At 50.5% G+C, this 19,768-nt stretch overlaps 1 protein-coding gene across 1 annotated transcript; it reads left to right on the top strand.

Moving 5' to 3' along the window:
- Positions 1-924: 924 nt before the first annotated feature.
- Positions 925-17,090, top strand: LOC114021282 (uncharacterized protein DDB_G0290685). Its single transcript, XM_027829971.3, has 2 exons — positions 925-1,011; positions 13,604-17,090. The coding sequence occupies exons 1-2, from the start codon at positions 936-938 to the stop codon at positions 15,283-15,285; spliced, it is 1,758 nt and encodes a 585-aa protein (XP_027685772.2). The 5' UTR covers positions 925-935; the 3' UTR covers positions 15,286-17,090.
- The last annotated feature ends 2,678 nt before the right edge of the window (positions 17,091-19,768 follow it).

The following is a 19,768-nucleotide window of genomic DNA, read 5'->3' on the forward strand; positions in this document are numbered from 1 at the left end:
TGGAGCCCTCTGCCCCGCCTCCCAAGGGGCCGCAGGGACGTGGTGCCGGTCGCTTGTGGGAGCGGCACAGGGCCAGGGCAGACAGGGAGCCTGCCTTAGCCCCACTGCGCCGCAGGGCTACCAATCCCGCGGGCTGGATTGAAAGCCCTGATGGCCAGATCTGGCCCTTGGGCTGTAGTTTGCCCACCTCTGCTCTGAGGGGTGGGAAGGAGAAAATTTTATAGCATTTCAGCACCTCTTAGGGACTTGGGTGAGGAAGGGGGACTCATGGAAATTCCTGTCATTGGGGATGAAAAAGAAATGATATTTGCATTAAAAATGCACAGAGGGCTTTTGCTGTTTCCAATCCTCAGCCCAGGGAGGTGCTGATACAATCCAACTGATTGGGCCTCCAGGGAAATGAGGAGTTGTACATGTGCCCATGGCTTGTCAGTAAACAAATGGGATCAGTCTCCTAATCTGTGCATAGGCCAGTGCAAATCAGCATGATTCTTGGGGCTCCAGAAGAAGTCCCCCACAAGTGGCCTTGGTAAAGAACTTGGGAAGCTACTGCCTTCCTCTGAAGCCTGGAGCAAGGACTCTCTGCTGGGCTCAAGGGAGTATATCCTACATGTCCCGTTTTCTGCGGTCACCAATGACCCTGGGCATTGGTGGATCTCAGTCCCTCCGCTTTCCTCCTTAGGTTTCTTTGCTTTTGTCTTCCGAGGCAATTTCTAAGCATGACGAGGACCTGTTCATATCCTTATTCTGTGTGGGCAGGGACAGATACCTGGAGCTGGCTCCTTAGAATGTGGAATTAGGCTAAAATATGGGCGGTCCTTATAGATCACCTGGGAGCTGCTTCCTCCCACACTTGAACCAGCTCCACCTGGGTGCGACTTTAAATTGCAGGCTGGCTCAGCTCTGGGCACTCAGACCCAGCTCTTGGCAGCACCATGAAGTCAAGGGGCCTCTTTCTCCTCCTGGGGCTCTTCACCCTCTGGACAGCGCTACAGGGTGCACCAACACAAAGTGAGTACAGGCAGAGAAGGGAGCAGGGCATGGAGGGGAGACCTGGCATGGAGGGGGCAAGGGCAGTGGGTGCTTAGAAATACCTGACACTTTAGTTGGTTTGTCTCATCCGTGACCTGACGCAGGGACCAACAGAAACACGTCTCCATTGTCAGAGCCACTGGCACAGGGATGGGACTGACCCCAGCAAAGACAGGGTGAGGGGATGAGATTCCCTCGGAGCAGCAGACAGAATTACAGACAGGCGGTCTGGCCAGACACTGCGAGTTCCCGAGATGCTGAATGACAGGCACTGAGGGCCAGGCATCCGAGGGCTCAGGCTGGCAGGCTCTGGACTGTTTTAACTGGAGGCTTTTATTATCAATATAAGAATATGCAGGCGCCCAAACTTTACACTACAGCATCCCACTGTCTTATGGGGGCCGTGCACCATGCTCATGCCTAGCATGCCAGCCAGAGCTCCACCATCTCAGACTCCTCATCCACACTGGCACCTGGCTCCAGCTCCTGCGGCCTTTGGCACAGAACATCGTCCCTAACTGCCCTCCCCAATTCCCTGTTCGGGAAGACGCATCTGAGCTCCACCTACCGACTCTCTGATTCTTGGAGAGCAGTGCCCAGAAGCTGTGGGCATGTAAATGGGTGGGAGGGAAGTAGCCACAATCTGAGCTGGTTGTAGGTTGGCAGGCAGGAGTCAGCGAGGGGAACAGGGTTGTCTAAGGTTGAGGAACCCAGGTATAGATGGGAGGGAAGAGGGGAGGCTCTACCCATGGTACTTCACATGGGTCCCCAAGGCTGTTTCTGCTCTGAACTCTGTTTCTCATCTCAAACGTGGGCTGCTGGGTACTCCTGATTGCTCAGGACACACAGACCTGCTTCCAACGTACCCTCTTCTTGGTTAACACAAACCAAACCTTGGGGTCCTGCTGGCATTTCAGCAGCCAAACACTAACTTTGCAGACCTGGAAAGCATCCCCATATGACAGCGCAGTCCTTAGTGACACTCCTGAGCCACCACTGAAATGCCTCTGGTCATTTGCTCAGATCTCTGAGAAAGGGTCCGTTTGGTTTGGAGCTCAAAGGGGTATTTGGAGAAAAAGCCAAACAAAATCTATTCTGCTTTTTTCCCAGTGGGGCGCTTTATGTAGAACACTTGATTCCTCCTTGATTGATCAGCTGTGCCCATGTTGCTAGGCCCTCAGTTAGCTCCCAAAGGGCAAGAGCGGAAATGTCTCCCTTGGCCCAGAGCATATACTCAGGGAAAGAAGGTCACTTTCCTGTGGCTGAAGAAAATCAAAGGTGGGGATTGCGAAGTCCTGACTGGTGGAAATGTCCATGCTGTCCCTGTGCTTTGGAGAAATGCCCTGCATCTCTGTGAGCCTGCTACTGCTCCCATTGGAGTCAGCTGGATCAGGTCCTTTGTTGTTCAGCCACGTATTGCCATGTTCCATGTTGACCATCCTGTAGAGTCCTTTTAGCTAATTCAGCCCAAAGGCTCGAATTTGAGTGCCGGGGATCAGGCTCCTTCCTCTGTGTTTAGGCCCCTAAATAGACTTCCATGGAAGCTGTGGGTGCTCAGCACCTCTGATAATGAGGCCACTTATTTAGGTTCCTAAGTGTGAGCTTAGAGGCCTGGGTTTGGAAATGTGTGGCTTTCATTTCTCAAGCAGCTTACTAAAAATCCATTCCAAGGAGTTTCTGAGGCTCCACATTATCTGCATGATCACACAGTGTATAGCTATTTGCTGATGCCACAAACCCATGGGATGAGTTTGGAGTTGTATGTCTGTTTGTCTAACTGCATTGGAAGAAGGTGGTCAGGCCAAGAAAGAATTTGAGAAACAACTTACTACAGGTACAAAAACTAACAGTAAGAAATCTTTAAATACAGCAGAAGCAGGAAACCTGCCAAACAGGCAGCGGGACAACTAGCGGACAAAGTTGTTAAAGGCGCACTTAGGGAAGACAAGGCCATTGCAGAGAAGCTAAATGAATTCTTTGCATCGGTCTTCACTGCACAGGATATGGGGGAGATTCCCACATCAGACCTATTTTTTTTTGCGTAACAAATCTGAAGTACTGTCCCACACCGAAGTGTCAATAGAGGAGGTTTTAGAACAAATTGATAATTTAAACAGTAATAAGTCACCAGGACCAGATGGTCTTCACCCAAGAGTTCTGAAAGAACTCAAATATGAAATTGCAGAACTACTCACTGTGGTGTGTAACCTATCTCTGAAATCAGCCTTTGCACCAGATGACTGGAAGGTAGCTAATATAATACTGATTTTTAAAAAGGGCTCCAGAGATGATCCTGACAATTACAGGCTGGTGACCATAACTTCAGCACCTGGCAAACGGGTAGAAACTACAGTAAAGAATAGAAAGACCAGATACCTAGATAAACATGATTTGTTGGGGAAGAGTCAACACGGCTTTTGTAAAGGGAAGTCACATCAATCCATTAGATCCATTACAGAGATTAAAGAGTTTTATGAGGAGAGATTAAAGAGGCTAGGACTTTTCAGCTTGGAAAAAAGGAGACTAAGGGGGGATATGATAGAGGTCTATAAAATCATGAGTGGTGTGGAGAAAGTGAATAAGTGTAACCCTTCTGCCCGTCAGAGTTGGCAGCAACAAGGGCCGGGTTCAGTATCTAGGGGATCCATTCCAATAACACAATGCAAACCGGCTTGAGCCCCCACCCAGTGACCTGGGACAAATATATACCACCCCCGCTGGGCGCCTCCAAGAGGCAATACTTCCCCTCTCGCAAGTACATAGTCTGAGTGTAGCAAAAAGCCTTTTAATAACAGAGAGAAACAATGTGGCATTATGTTGGGGAAACACCACCAACAGGATTCATAACACAACCCATGAGCAAAAAACCCACCCCAAGCAAATTGGAGCATGTCCTTTCCCTTTGGTTCTTGAGTCCAGCAACCCCAAATCACCCAAAGTCCCAAAAGTCCAACAACCCAAAAGTCTCTGTCCCTGGTCAGGGCAGCCCCAGAGTTCGAAAGTTTATCTGCGGAGCTTTACCTCCCAACCTGGGTGGAGATGGGGGCAGGGGTAAAAGGCACCTTACATGATCTGAAGCTGACCGCCCCACAGCTCCATAGGCCTTCGCTCCGCTCTGCCAGCTCCCCCACGAACTCCTTCGCTCAGCTCAGCTCTGCTCTGCTCTGCTCTGCAGCCCACCAGCAGCTCCCACCGCCCCACGAACTGCTCTGCATCCCACCAGCAGCTCCCGCCGTCCTATGAACTGCTCCAGCAGCCTGTTCACAAGGCACTCCAGCCGTCCCGCAAACTGCTCCACAATATATCTTCAGGCTCCCCCACTACTTAACACAATGCTCAGTGATTTCAGCTCTTAGTCAGTTCAGCTCTTTGGTGAATTCAGCTTGTAGGGGAGCCTCAGTGCTGGTGCACTGTTAGCCCAAAGTGAGCTCAGCAGCCTGTAACTAGACTTCTAATGAAATCAAAATTAGCTCTGATATTCCACAGTGGAGAGAGGAGGAAGTGCAATTAGCATGTAAGGCCCTCACCAAGGGGCCCATGCCACCAAATATTAATACCTGTCCCCAGCCTCTCTCCCTTCACACAGTTTTGGAACCCATGACCCTTGACTAGCGAGTGCTACTTAGTTGATGGTGAGTCCCTCCATCATAACAAAAGGCCAAGTACAGTTCCAAGCACAGTTCCCATAATCAGGGTAATAACAATTTATTCTTCCTGCCCCAATAACAGAGACACTGGGGATCCCACAGCAGCCAAAGTGACCATTTGGGCAGCTATAGCCTCATTCTAGGCGGGGTGGGTGTGCCTATGCAAATGAGATTGGCATCTGAAGTTCTTTTCCACAACTTGCCACACCTCACCACCGGATGTCAGGGTGGAGCTCATCCTGACACTGCTTACATAAGGAAAAGTTATTCACTTGTTCCCATAATATAAGAACTAGGGGCCTCCAAATGAAATTAATGGGCAGCAGGTTTAAAACAAATGAAAGGAAGTTCTTCTGCACTCAGCGCACAGGCAACCTGTGGAACGCCTTGCCTGAGGAGGTTGTGAAGGCTAGGACTATAACAGGGTTTAAAAGAAAACTGGATAAATTCATGGAGGTTAAGTCCATTAATGGCTGTTAGCCAGCATGGGCAAGGAATGGTGTCCCTAGCCTCTGTTTGTCAGAGGGTGGAGATGGATGGCAGGAGAGAGATCACTAGACCATTACCTGTTAGGTTCACTGCCTCTGGGGCACCTGGCATTGGCCACTGTTGGTAGACAGGACACTGGGCTGGATGGACCTTTGGTCTGACCCAGCATGGCCATTCTTATGTTCATTAGAATTCTTTGAGGGTGTCAACAAGCATGTGGATAAGGGTGATCCAGTGGATATAGTGTACTTGGATTTTCAGAAAGCCTTCGACAAGGTTCCTCAACAAAGGCTCTGAAGAAAACTAAGCAGTCGTGGATGGATCTTGACTGTTCTCAGTGGTAGCAGATGACAGAACGAGGAGTAATGGTCTCAAGTTGCAGTGGGGGAGGTTTAGGTTGGATGTTAGGAAAAACGTTTTCACTAGGAGGGTGGTGAAGCACTGGAATGCATTACCTAGGAAGGTGGTGGAATCTCCTTCCTTTGAAGTTTTTAAGATCAGGCTTGACAAAGCCCTGGCAGGGATGATTTAGTTGGGATTGGTCCTGCTTTGAGCAGAGGGTTGGACTAGATGACCTCCTGAGGTCCCTTCCAACCCTGATATTCTATGATTCTATGATGGGATAACAGGGAAGGTCCTCTCGTGGATTAGTAACTGGTTAAAAGATAGGAAACAAAGGATAGGAATAAATGGTAAGTTTTCAGAATGGAGAGCGGTAAACAGGGGGTCCCCCAAGGATCTGTCCTGGGTCCTGTATTGTTCAACATGTCTGTTAATGACCTGGAAAAGGGAGTTGAAGAGGCAAAATTTGCAGATGATACAAAATTATTCAAGATTGTTAAGTCCAAAGCTGACTGCATAGAGTTAGAGGGGGATCTCGCAAAGGTGGGTGACTGGGCAACAAAATGGCAGATGAAGTTCAACATTGATAACTGCAAAGTAATGCACTTTGGAAAAAAAACAATCCCCACTATACATATCCAATGATGGCTTCTAAATCAGCTGTTACCACTCAAGAAAGAGATCTTGGACCACTGTGGATAGTTCTCTGAAAACTTCAGTTCAATCATAGAATCATAGAATATCAGGGTTGGAAGGGACCTCAGGAGGTCATCTAGTCCAACCCCCTGCTCAAAGCAGGACCGATCCCCAATTAAATCATCCCAGCCAGGGCTTTGTCAAGCCTGACCTTAAAAAACCTTCTAAGGAAGGAGATGTGCAGATATGGTAAAAAAAAAAAGCTAACGGAATGTTAGGAACTATTAGGAAAAGGATAGAAAATCAAACAGAAAATATTGCCACTGTATAGATCCAGGGTACGACAACACCTTGACTACTTTGTGCAGTTCTTGTCACTCTATCTCAAAAAGTATACAGTGGAACTAGAAAAAGTTCAGAGAAGGGCAATAAAGATGCCCAGGGGTCTGGAGCTGCTTCCATTGGATTAAGGATGTTCATCTTAGAAAAGAGAAGATAAAGGGAGGATACGATAGAGGTCTATAAAATCATGACTGGTGTGGAAAAAATGAATAGGGAAGAGTTATTTACCCTTTCCCACAATACAAAAACCAGGGGTCACCCAGTGAAATTAATAGGCAGCAGGTTTAATACAAATAAGTTGAAGTACTTTTGCACACGACACACAATTAACCTGTGGAACTCATTGCCATGCGATGTTGTGAAGGCCAAAAGTATAACTGGGTTAATAAAAGAACTAGAGAAGTTCATGGAGGATAAGTCCATCAACGGCTATTAGCCCAGATGGTCAGGGACGCAACCCCATGCTTGGGGCGATCCTAAACCTCTGAATGCCAGAAGCCAGGAGTGGAAGACAGTGGTGGATCACTCCAGAATTGCCCAGCTCTATACACTCTCCCTGAAGTTCTGGCATGGCCACTGTTGGAGAAAGGACACTGGTCTAGATGGACAATTGGTCTGACCCAGTAGGGAAGTGCTGACATTCTTAAATTCTCTTTGAATAATCCACTGTTTAAGAGAGTCCCTCTGTACCCCTCTCCCAGTATCTGTAGCCCCATGCAGTGGCTGCAAGTGTGGGAGAAGCCTTCCCACTCAGGAACTGGGAACAGCATGGTCCTCTCCTTGCTGATCCTGTACAAATGATCAGTAGGATGTTTTAAAACAGTGACACAAACAATACAAAGAATATTGATTTTGGAAATGAAATGCTGGCCAGCCCCTCCCACAGGGACTCATACCCTCCAAAGTCTGCTTATTGGGCAAGCATTCACTTACTATTACGTATGGTGCACGGCACTTTGAGGAGAAAAACAACATGACAGGTCCCTGTCTTGAGGAGCTTCCAGTTTAATTGGGGAGGACAAGAGGGAGGACAAGAGTCACAACATGGAGAGATCATTAGATAGGCCTGGTGCTATGTGCCCATCTGGTTTGTTAGGCCAGGTGGAAGTCCAGCACTTAATCTCCCCAGCCACCAGGTTTTGATGGCCCTTAATATGTTGTCTTGTAATGATGGATCCATAGTGCCACCCGCTACTTCTCTGAATAACCTTTCCCAGCAGTGTCTTCCCAGGCTGCTCAGAACTCAGACAGGTCACAGAGGCCTGTTGCCAGGCTGATATACTGGCTGCCTGAGGGAGCTGGTTTTTCAGAAGGAAGGCTGACCTGCGTCGGGTTATTGAGTGGGGGGTGGTTGTGTTTGTGGGCTGGGCAGCTGTTGTTTCATGGCCATTCATTTTGCCACTTACATTTCTAAATGGAGAGACTTTATATACTAGAATAAAACAACAACCAGGCTGTGGCTCACCAGAGAGACCCTGCCAGTGCTGAGCTGAGATGCAGTTAATGCCACCGGTCCCTGGAGCTGGAGGAGTAATTCCCAACTCGGGCAGATGTACCCACGCTCGCTCTGACTGAGCTTGGGTGCTGGAAACAGCAGGATCGCTGGGGCTGTGTGGGCAGCGGGCCAGCTGCAGCCCCCTACATGAAGGGATGTAGAAATTCCCATTAAAGAGAGACACTCTGGTGGCAATGCCTTTTGGAATCCATCCTTTCCAAAATACCATAACCCATCTTCCCCACAGCCCCTTCCCCAAGCACCTTAATCTGGACTGTCCATGGTTCCTGACTCACTGAATTCTAGCTTTTAAAGTCCCTTCAGGACAAGAGGAAATAAACTCCATGGCCCTCTAACCATTGAGACTTCTGTCCACATCCCGCTATGCCAGTGGATTCCCATTGGAGACCCACACCAAGTTATCCTCCTCTATGTTTCCTTGGGAACATAAGGCCTCCTATGATTGGAGTACATGATACCCTGTGGAGGGTAATGACTTCCTCCTGTCTAAGCAGTGTGGCATCTTGGAGCAGAGGCTGAATAGTGAAGGAAAGGTCCTGGGATGGAGAGGGACTCAGATGTGCATGATGCCATGTGCATTGCAGCTCTGTATGCATGGCACAGTTATGATGTGGAGTCAGTGAGCATGGCACAGGTGCAGTGTGGAGCCTATAAACCAGGCCTGAATTCTGCAGCAAACTAGAAACCGTGTAGCTGATTCAGGTGAATTCTGAAATGGAGGTTTTCACAGGATAGTACAGTCAGTGCAGCATTGCTTGTGTTCTTTATTTTGATATGAAATTCAGTTTATTTTACTGTGCTTTTCCATTTTCAGTGTCCCATGGATTTTTGTATTGTCAGCCAGTAAGTGCTTTATAGACTTTGTTGCAAGAAGGTGGAGGTTCTGGCGGTTGGAAAGAGGACATTTGGGGTTACAGCAACAGAGATGGCATGTCAGGGTTGTGTTTGATCACCCAAACTGCGGTTGACACTGGAGGCCTGGGGGAAGAGCACCTCCTCTCTCCACCCTTCTTTCAGGCAGGTTTGGAGGGGAGTGGAGAGACTTCAGTTGTGACCCTTGACAAGCTGTCCCACTGCACTCCACAGCAGTGCCTCCCACGATATCAAATGATGCCGGCTAAGTACATTAACCTGATGCTTCTGCATATGTGATCGCCAATGAAGTTGATATGAAAGTTGGAATTTAGTGTATTGTCATTGGGACTCAGAGGGAACCTACCTCAAGATTAATGGGGACAGTTCACATCGCTCAGCAGTATTGTTTTAAGCTCCTGGCAGAACTGAGATTGAAGCTTTTGACATTTTGCTCTGTGCCTATGAGGAGGAGTGGGACGGTGGTAGTGGAACAGGTTTTGGTGCCAGTTGGGAATGGGGGTAGGTGAACTACAAACATGTCAGATGTTTGGGCCTCTTTTCATTTCCTCTGAAGCAGTTCAGCCACCTGCTAGGAAGGATCTTCCTAACTCTCACAGAAGGAGAGCTGGCTGTATTTTAAAGAATCCTTATTGAGGTTACAGGAACAAACGATCCCGATGTGTAGAAAGAATAGTAAATATGGCAGGCGATCAGCTTGGCTTAACAGTGAAATCCTTGCTGATCAAAAAAAGAAACACAAAAAAGAAGCTTACAAGAAGTGAAAGATTGGACAAATGACCAGGGAGGAGTACAAAAATATTGCTCAGGCATGCAGGAGTGAAATCAGGAAGGCCAAATCACACTTGGAGTTGCAGCTAGCAAGAGATGTTAAGAGTAACAAGAAGGGTTTCTTCAGGTATGTTAGCAACAAGAAGAAAGTCAAGGAAACTGTGGGCCCTTTACTGAATGAGGGAGGCAACCTAGTGACAGAGGATGTGGAAAAAGCTAATGTATTCAACGCTTTTTTTGCCTCTGTCTTCACGAACAAGGTCAGCTCCCAGACTGCTGCACTGGGCAGACAGCATGGGGAGGAGGTGACCGGCCCTCTGTGGAGAAAGAAGTGGTTCGGGACTATTTAGAAAAGCTGGACGAGCACAAGTCCATGCGCTGCATCCGAGAGTGCTAAAGGAGTTGGCGGATGTGATTGCAGAGCCATTGGCCATTATCTTTGAAAACTCATGGCGATTGGGGGAAGTCCTGGACAACTGGAAAAAGGCTAATGTAGTGCCCATCTTTAAAAAAGGGAAGGAGGAGGATCCTGGGAACTACAGGCCAGTCAGCCTCACCTCAGTCCCTGGAAAAATCATGGAGCAGGTCCTCAAGGAATCAATTCTGAAGCACTTAGAGGAGAGGAAAATGATCAGGAACAGTCAGCATGGATTCACCAAGGACAAGTCATGCCTGACTAATCTAATTGCCTTCTATGACAAGATAACAGGCTCTGTGGATGAGGGGAAAGCGGTGGACGTGTTGTTCCTTGACTTTAGCAAAGCTTTTGACACGGTCTCCCACAGTATTCTTGCCAGCAAGTTAAAGAAGTATGGGCTGGATGAATGGACTATAAGGTGGATAGAAAGCTGGCTAGATTGTCGGGCTCAACGGGTAGTGATCAATGGCTCCATGTCTTGTTGGCAGCCGGTATCAAGTGGAGTGCCCCAAGGGTCGGTCCTCGGGCCAGTTTTGTTTAATATCTTCATAAATGATCTAGAGGATGGTGTGGATTGCACCCTCAGCAAGTTTGCAGATGACACTAAACTGGGAGGAGAGGTAGATACGCTGGAGGGTAGGGATAGGATACAGAGGGCCCTAGACAAATTAGAGGATTGGGCCAAAAGAAATCTGATGAGGTTCAACAAGGACAAGTGCAGAGTCCTGCACTTAGGACGGAAGAATCCCATGCACCGCTACAGACTAGGGACCGAATGGCTAGGCAGCAGTTCTGCAGAAAAGGACCTAGGGGTTACAGTGGACCAGAAGCTGGATATGAGTCAACAGTGTGCCCTTGTTGCCAAGAAGGCCAATGGCATTTGGGACTGTATAAGTAGGGGCATTGCCAGCAGATCGAGGGACGTGATCGTTCCCCTCTATTCGACATTGGTGAGGCCTCATCTGGAGTACTGTGTCCAGTTTTGGGCCCCACGCTACAAGAAGGATGTGGAAAAATTGGAGAGAGTCCAGTGGAGGGCAACAAAAATGATTAGGGGGCTGGAGCACATGAGTTATGAGGAGAGGCTGAGGGAACTGGGATTGTTTAGTCTGCAGAAGAGGAGGAGGGGGGGATTTGATAGCTGCTTTCAACTACCTGAAAGGGGGTTCCAAAGAGGATGGAGCTCGGCTGTTCTCAGTGGTTGTAGATGACAGAACAAGAAGTAATGGTCTCAAGTTGCAGTGGGAGAGGTTTAGGTTGGATATTAGGAAAAACTTTTTCACTAGGAGGGTGGTGAAGCCCTAGAATGAGTTCCCTAGGGAGGTGGTGGAATCTCCTTCCTTAGATATTTTTAAGGTCAGGCTTGACAAAGCCCTGGCAAGGATGATTTAGTTGGGGATTGGTCCTGCTTTGAGCAGGGGGTTGGACTAGATGACCTCCTGGGGTCCCTTCCAACCCTGATATTCTATGATTCTATGAGGAGAAAAGATCACCTACATCCAGGAAGTCTTCTTGGGCTTCAAGGATCTGATCCCCTTGTGCCAGCCAAGAAACAACCTGCTTCCATGAGCTCAGCTCATTGATGCCACGAGCACTGGACTCCCTGAAGGAGACTCAAGCAAAGACCTGGGAGTTTGAGGCTTGTTCTTCCTGGCTAATAAAAAAGGGCCACAAGTAACTGGTGCCTCTCCTGACTGAAACAGCTAGTGCCTCCTTTATTGAAGAAATCTTCCCTCCCTCCTTCAAACTCCCAAAAGTCCAGCCAACAATAAAGAAACCCACCCTGGATGCACTGGACCTAGCTAACTACTGCCTGGTTTCAAACCCACCATTCCTATGCAAGCTCAGAGATGTTAGCTGAAAGCTGCTTATAAGCTTATCTAGGCAAAGCCAATATCCTAGCCCCAGCACGGTGTGGATTCAGCCCAAGACATGGAACCGAAACAGTATTCCTGGCACTGATGGATGATTTGCTGCTGCGGATAGAGGGCAGGCGTCCATTCTTATTCTTCTGGACTTCTCTGCAGTGTTTGTCAGATACTTCTTCCCTGTTTGAAGGTGGAAGCAGGGCTCAGGAGGAGGCAGAAAAACGGTCTGAGTTTTCTTGGAAGGACGCACCCAAAGGACGGTGATGGAAATCGCACTCCTGCCACTAGACCCTCACTTGTGAAATGCCTGAAAGATCAATTCTGTCTCCTGTCCTATTCAGCATCTCCATGCAGCCTCTAGGAGAACTGATGAGACATCACTCAGATGCCAACAATATGCAGATGACATATTGCTCTATCTTATCCTTCACAACATACAACAACAGCACCGTCACTAAGCTGGCCCACTGCTTGGTTGGGGTCAGCGCATCAAAGAAGAACTGATTGAAACTGAAACCTAGCAAGACAGCAGTCATGTTGGTTAGCAGGCACGGTTATCAGGGGGAAGTAATTTGGAGTTTGCAGCCCCCATTCATCCTCTTCTGGTTGAAGATACATGCCCCAGTCAAGTCAAGTCAGTCTGTAGTTTAGGAGTTAGGATTCCTTGTTGATGTTAAGCTCTCACAGGGCAGCGTCTTCAGGTCATAGTTTCTGCTGTCTCTGATGGGCTAGGAGACTCCATGCCATCTTGACAGATGAGGACCTGGTCTGAGCAATACTTCAGTGTGACAAAGTGGATATTTTCTGTAATATTTTTATGATTCTGGTGTGTGCCTCAATTTCCCCTGTATGCTGCATTGTTACCAAGTAAGGGGAAAAGGACTGTTTGCTCTCAGGGCAGGCTAAAAAACATAAATATGAGTGTCACCTCGCTGTCTGGGCCTCAGTCCCCATACCAATGGAGTACCTAAGAAGACAATGGAAAATCCAATCACCAAGTCATAGACACCTAGCCACCAGTGATGCAGAGGGATATAGATTTCTCCACCTCTCATGAGGAAAGCTGAGCACAATCCCTCAGCTCGAGAACTGTTAAGGAAAAGTTAGCACATGTGACTCCATTTTGGTTTGGGGCCCACCATTGTCTAAAAGCAAGCACATCATGCACCAGGAGGAGTGTTCCTTAGACACTGCATCCCTGTAAAAATCCTCCTCCTTGTCTCCAGCCAGCCTTGGCTCCCAGTATCTGTTTTTTGTCAGTCTCTAACTCCCTATCTCCTGGCCAGAACAAAGGACTGGAGGGGGTGAGGTGGGGGAAGAAGAGCTGGCTGCTGGAAGCAGCCCGGGCTCTTACCTGGCATCTGACCAAGGAGGTCAGACTGAGAGGCAGACAGAGCTTGAGCAACGGGCTTCAGTCGTGTCACTTACTGCACTTCTGGAAGTTGCTCAGATACCACAGGGATGGGTGCAATATAAGAACCTGAATAGAACAGAATCAGGTACCATACGTACAACTACATAGGGACTATCCAAGGTAAGGGGCAATGATCATATCCTGTGGACAGGTTGCTGCCGCGTGAAGAAAGTGCATAGGGTGGATTGGCAGCAGCCATATGTGACTGAGGCATATTTGGGTCTCTGACTCTCCTGTTTTCTCTCCCATTTTCAGGGATCCCTGGCACAGCTTCTCCTCTCCATGGTGATGACCCAGGGAAGCACATATCAGAAGAAGACAAGCTGAAGGAAAAACTTGTGTTGGGGGCAACAAAACCGGTGCCTGGAGCAGAACCTGAGTCAACTGGAAAACCGGTGTCTGTTTTAAAACCTGGATCTGATGAAAAACCTGTGTCTGGTGGAGAAGATGATGAGGATGACTTGGACGGGGTAGATGGCGACCCTGACCTGGGCGAGGATGACTTGGATGGGGGAGATGGCGACCCTGACCTGAGCGAGGATGACTCGGACGGGGGAGATGGCGACCCTGACCTGAGCGAGGATGACTCGGACGGGGGAGATGGCGACCCTGACCTGAGCGACGATGACTTGGACGGGGGAGTTGGCGACGCTGACCTGAGAGAGGATGACTCGGACGGGGGAGATGGCGACCCTGACCTGAGCGAGGATGATTTGGATGGGGGAGATGGCGACCCTGACCTGAGAGAGGATGACTCGGACGGGGGAGATGGCGACCCTGACCTGAGCGAGGATGACTTGGACGGGGGAGTTGGCGACCCTGACCTGAGCGAGGATGACTTGGACGGGGGAGATGGCGACCCTGACCTGAGGGAGGATGATTTGGACGGGGGAGTTGGCGACGCTGACCTGAGCGAGGATGACTTGGACGGGGGAGATGGTGACGCTGACCTGAGCGAGGATGACTTGGACGGGGGAGTTGGCGACCCTGACCTGAGCGAGGATGATTTGGACAGGGGAGTGGGCGACCCTGACCTGAGCGAGGATGACTTGGATGGGGGAGATGGCGACGCTGACCTGAGGGAGGATGACTCGGACGGGGGAGATGACGACCCTGACCTGAGCGAGGATGACTTGGACGGGGGAGATGGTGACGCTGACCTGAGCGAGGATGATTCGGACGGGGGAGATGGCGACCCTGACCTGAGCGAGGATGACTTGGACGGGGGAGATGGTGACGCTGACCTGAGCGAGGATGATTTGGATGGGGGAGATGGTGACGCTGACCTGAGCGAGGATGACTTGGACGGGGGAGATGGCGACGCTGACCTGAGCGACGATGACTCGGACGGGGGAGATGGCGACCCTGACCTGAGCGAGGATGATTTGGACGGGGGAGTTGGCGACGCTGACCTGAGGGAGGATGACTCGGACGGGGGAGATGGCGACCCTGACCTGAGCGACGATGACTTGGACGGGGGAGATGGTGACGCTGACCTGAGCGAGGATGATTCGGACGGGGGAGATGGTGACGCTGACCTGAACGAGGATGACTCGGACGGGGGAGATGGCGACCCTGACCTGAGCGACGATGACTTGGACGGGGGAGTTGGCGACGCTGACCTGAGAGAGGATGACTTGGACGGGGGAGATGGCGACCCTGACCTGAGCGAGGATGACTTGGACGGGGGAGATGGTGACGCTGACCTGAACGAGGATGACTCGGACGGGGGAAATGGCGACCCTGACCTGAGCGACGATGACTTGGACGGGGGAGTTGGCGACGCTGACCTGAGCGAGGATGACTCGGACGGGGGAGATGGCGACCCTGACCTGAGCGAGGATGACTCGGACGGGGGAGATGGCGATCCTGACCTGAGCGAGGATTCTTCTCTGAGGGATGGGGGCTCTGATGGGGCTGAAGACTGTGATAAGTGAGGTGATAATTCTGACCTGTGGGATGGTGGCTCTAAACAGCTGATGGTTTGGAAAACTTTTTATATCAGATCAGCCTCCAAATACATTCCTGGCAACAAGAGCCTCTCTTTCCTGTTTGACGTTTTCCAGCTGTCCCTTCTCTTTTACCAGTGATTGCCTGGGAACAAGCTGCCTCCTTGAATGACAAGGTTACTGCTCAGGGATCACTCTCTCTGGGTGAAGGAAATCAATGTTCAGGGATCTTCGCTCCCTGGCTTGAGTAGGGTGCAAGGGGACGTTGGGGTTCTCTCTCTAGGCTCTTACTCTAAGCTCGTCACCCTAGTGTCTGAGCACTTTGATTCAGCTTTTAGGTCATTTTTTCTTGAGATATATTTTCTTTCTTATTAAATCTTTCCTGATGGGTTAGCCAGCCCCTGGCACTGATGTTCTCCACTCCTAGCAGTGTTCCAGATTCAGGCCAGTTCTTCTCAGATACCTGTCCCATCGCATGGTGCACCCAGAGCCATTCCCTCCGGACACCTTCAGACTGGGCCTGGGGCCAGTGTCTTCCTCTGGCAGCCGGAATTCCGAGCTGAAGGAAAACTCATTTACTCATAAATTCCCCTTCTGATGTGGCTCCCCCTGTCCCGAGGTCAGCCAGACCTTCTGGCTAAGAGCAATCATAGCCCTGGTTTGGGCAGCTTGGACGGGCCTCTGCCGCTCCATTCTCCTAGGGACGGTGTAGACTTGAGGTAACGTGTTGGAAACCATACGTATGACTCCGTTACCCAGCTGTGCACATAAAAACTGAGCTCCATTCCTGGCAGGCTACTGAGAAAGGATTGTGGAGCGAGCAAACGGGCTGTTTACACTTGGCGCCCGAATCCAGGGTTAACAGTGTGTGACTAGGTCATGTCTTTACGAAACATGCAAAAAGAGAGCCAGGATGGCCTAGTGGGTTGGGTCTGGGTATATTCCCTCTGTGCTCTGCTGTGTTTGTAACCTCAGCTCTGCCACGTGTAACTGTCTGGCTTGGGTGAGACATTGTCTATCTGTGTGTAGGTTTCCCCAGGGGTGAATGGTGGGGGGGACCTACCTCCTGGGGACTCTGAGGACTCACCAGTGCAGCACTTAGTAAATGTGTACATGTAACTCTTGGAATGTAGGGGCAGAAATTGCGTGTAGGGTTGTAGGGGCTGATTCTCCACAAGTCACCAGCCCAGTGCTGGGCCCAGTCGTAGGCTGCCTGATTTCCATGAACAGTGTTGAGGATACACCTTCAAGCTGTGTATTTGGCAACTGGGTGTTCAAATGGCCACCCGTGCAGGCTAATCTGCACGTTGCATGGACAGACATCGTAATGGTGCCGGCAGATTAGAGACACAATTCTGCAGGTGCTCGGCCAGTGTCCTTGGGGAGTTAGGCCGTACGTGTGCTCTACACCAGGGAACACAAAGAGCCCGGCTTTGTAAAAACCCTTCTTGTTTTCACCGTTCTCTTCCTTGGAGTAAAAAGTCCCCTTCCCGTAACACTGTTGTTAACGGAGCTGTGTGTTTATCTCTGCTGCTTTGCCCACCATTCTGCGTGTAGCTGGGTGTCCGAGCCACCTTCCCGTCTGGTTGATGCAGTGTGTGTTCTCTGCCATGTGACGTGCGCTGGGAGGTAGCTTGGTCTCTTTCTTTTAGAAATGAAAACCTCTCTTCAATAAATGTGGATATTAAAAATAACCCCTGCCAGGATATTGCTGTGAATGTCTGTCTGTGGTTTCATAAGCCTGTGTCCCTGGCCTGTGCTCTCCCCTTGCCCTCCCAGACAGGAGCTTCTCTTCTCTATTGGGCCTAATTTCAGGGTACCATAGGACGCCCTTTCCACTAGTTCCTCAGCTAGTGGCCAGGAACACAGAGGAACACACTGATCCTGCACATGCTCAGATGCTTAACTTCAATGGGACTTGTCACGGAGCCCCTGGGCGATGCTCTGGAACTGCTCCCCATGAAGCCAGGCAGGACTCTGGGGAAGTCTCCTTTCTGTGAGCAGCCTGTCTGCAGGGCACACAGCTCACCCGGCTTCCACCTTCCTGGGTCTGACCTCGGAGCATTCAGCCTCCTCTGCCCCTCTGTGCGCTTCCCACAGCGAGTCCACTCAGGCGGGGCTCCTGGGGAAGCCAGAGGGTCCTGCACCCCAACTTCACAGTCAGACGTGACTCTCAGCCAGCCAGTAAAACAGAAGGTTTATTAGATGACAGGAACATGGTCTAACACAGAGCTTGTAGGTGCAGAGAACAGGACCCCTCAGCTGGGTCCATTTCGGAGGGCAGTGAGCCAGACAACCACGTCTGCACTTCACTCCATGTCCCCAGCCAGACCCAAACTGAAAACCCTCTCCAGCCCCTCCTCCTCTGGGCTTTGTCCCTTTCCCAGGCCAGGAGGTCACCGGATTCCTTTGTTCTCCAACCCTTTAGCTCTCACCTTGCAGGGGGGAAGGGCCCAGGCCATCAGTTGCCAGGAAACAGGGTGTCGGCCATCCTCTGTGTCCAGACCCCTGTACACACCTGCCCTCTAGGGCTCTGCAATGATCATACACCCTTCTCCCACCCCCTAGATACTTAAGAACTGCATAGGGGAAACTGAGGCACCCCCACAATATTCGGAGGAAACATTAAGAACAGTCCCACTTCATCACACTAGTCATGGGCCAAAAGCCAAACACAGAGGTATTTGCAGGAGTGGGCCCAAAATTAGTCCCTGCAGTACAATTTCTAGTGGCAAATTAGATCTGCACTAATATGAACCCTCACCCCTTCCTGTGCCCAGCACATTCTATCCCCCGAGCCCAGTCAGGGCACCCCCCGACGTGTGAAAGGCCAAAGGCCAAAGCAAAATGCCAGAGGAGGAGGAGGGGAAGATGGCAGTGTTAGGGAGAAGACACCTGAGCAGGGTGCGAGTGTAGATGGGAGCCACAGAACCTTGTCTTTCTGCCACTGCTTTCGTGTGCCGGGACTCATCTGCCAGGGATTCTACTTATTCTTTGGTGGTTTGAGTGCCCCAAGGCATGTGAGCGTTCCGAGACCCCTGGGGAGCCTGCCCGCCGGACCCAGCCCTCCCCAGGGTTTCATTAAAACAGCCATACAGAGGCAGCCAAATAAAGGCGGGAATGGTGGGAGATCCAGACCTCCCCCAGAAGCAGCCGCTTCACAAAGAGCCTCAGACCGAGCAGGCACTGGGACACGTTCCCAGAGCTGCTTGTACACAAATATGCAAGTGCATTTGGGAGCCCAGCGCATGTGACTGTGTGTGCAAATGGGTGACTTGCACTAGGCAGCCAGGTGTGCAGCTGCACAGGCCAAATTAGGCACAAAACCTGCACAATTGTGAAAACCTGGGCACTAGTGTAAAGACTGGTCTGCTCCATGTGGCTGCTCCCAGAGCTCCCCAGGCACATCGCAGAGCTTGTCTGTGGTTACTGGGAAAGTTTCCCACCAGGCAACTCAGCATCTCTCAGTCTCTGGATTGCAGCCCTGAACAGAAGCAGCTGCCTTGGATCAAGCTTGACAGGCCCAGAGGGGCGGGGTGGGTGGTGGGGGCTGCTCAGGCTGGGAGAGGCCTGACCTGGAGAACGGAAGCAGAGGCCGTTGGGATGTCAGGAAATGTTTATTGAGGAAGAGAAGAAATCCCAGGAAGCCACGACCTGTTCTCCTGGCAAGAGCACCGGGGATGGGGGAGAGTCCCTGGGGGTCGGGGCTTTGTCTTCCTGCTAGTCCGATCTTTGGCAATTGACCCCAGTGCGGCTGAGGCAGCTCGTCCCCTGAGGAGTCCGGGTCCTGGCAGACGGGAGTTAGGGAGACCCTGGGAAATAGGACAAAGCCGTCAGAGCCCTTGTACCATGGCACTGTGAGGCACCTCCCCCACTCCTTAACCAGTCCTGCCTTGCAGATGGTTTAAATTCCAGCCCGGCTCAGCACTGGGGACTCAGAGCTGACCCTCAGCAGCACATGGCATCAGGGTGCATTGACCCCGGGTGCCTCACACACCCAGCAGGTATATTTCCATCTCCTTGGCCAGTCACTCGCACAGCTAGAGCTGCAGGCAGAAAGGAACTGAGACTCTTCCAGCTCTGGAGGGTGGGGGCAGGTGGGAGGACAGGACGGGATGGGCTCCCTTCAGTCTGCAACTATGGGACGGTGAGAGACGGGCCATGTATGCAGTGTGTAATGCTGTATGGACTAGCTGTGACCATTTATAATGTTATTGATACCAGTGTTACAAAATTGCAATGAATCGTACAAGATATGCCCTGTAAGGTATCAGTGGAAAAGTTATGATTGGCTAAATATGATAATCATGTTTATATATATGGATCCTATTTGTATTGTGAGTTATAAATGTGTGTGGTATATTTGTATTTCAAACTTGTGCTGTGTTTCTGGGTGACACCCCCAGACAGATTGGCATCAGCACTATCCAGCCAGCTACACAATGAACCCATGGAGAGATGGCAGGGGTTA

Source organism: Chelonia mydas, chromosome 13 (genome assembly GCF_015237465.2).
Source record: "Chelonia mydas isolate rCheMyd1 chromosome 13, rCheMyd1.pri.v2, whole genome shotgun sequence".
Lineage (NCBI taxonomy): Eukaryota > Metazoa > Chordata > Testudines > Cheloniidae > Chelonia > Chelonia mydas.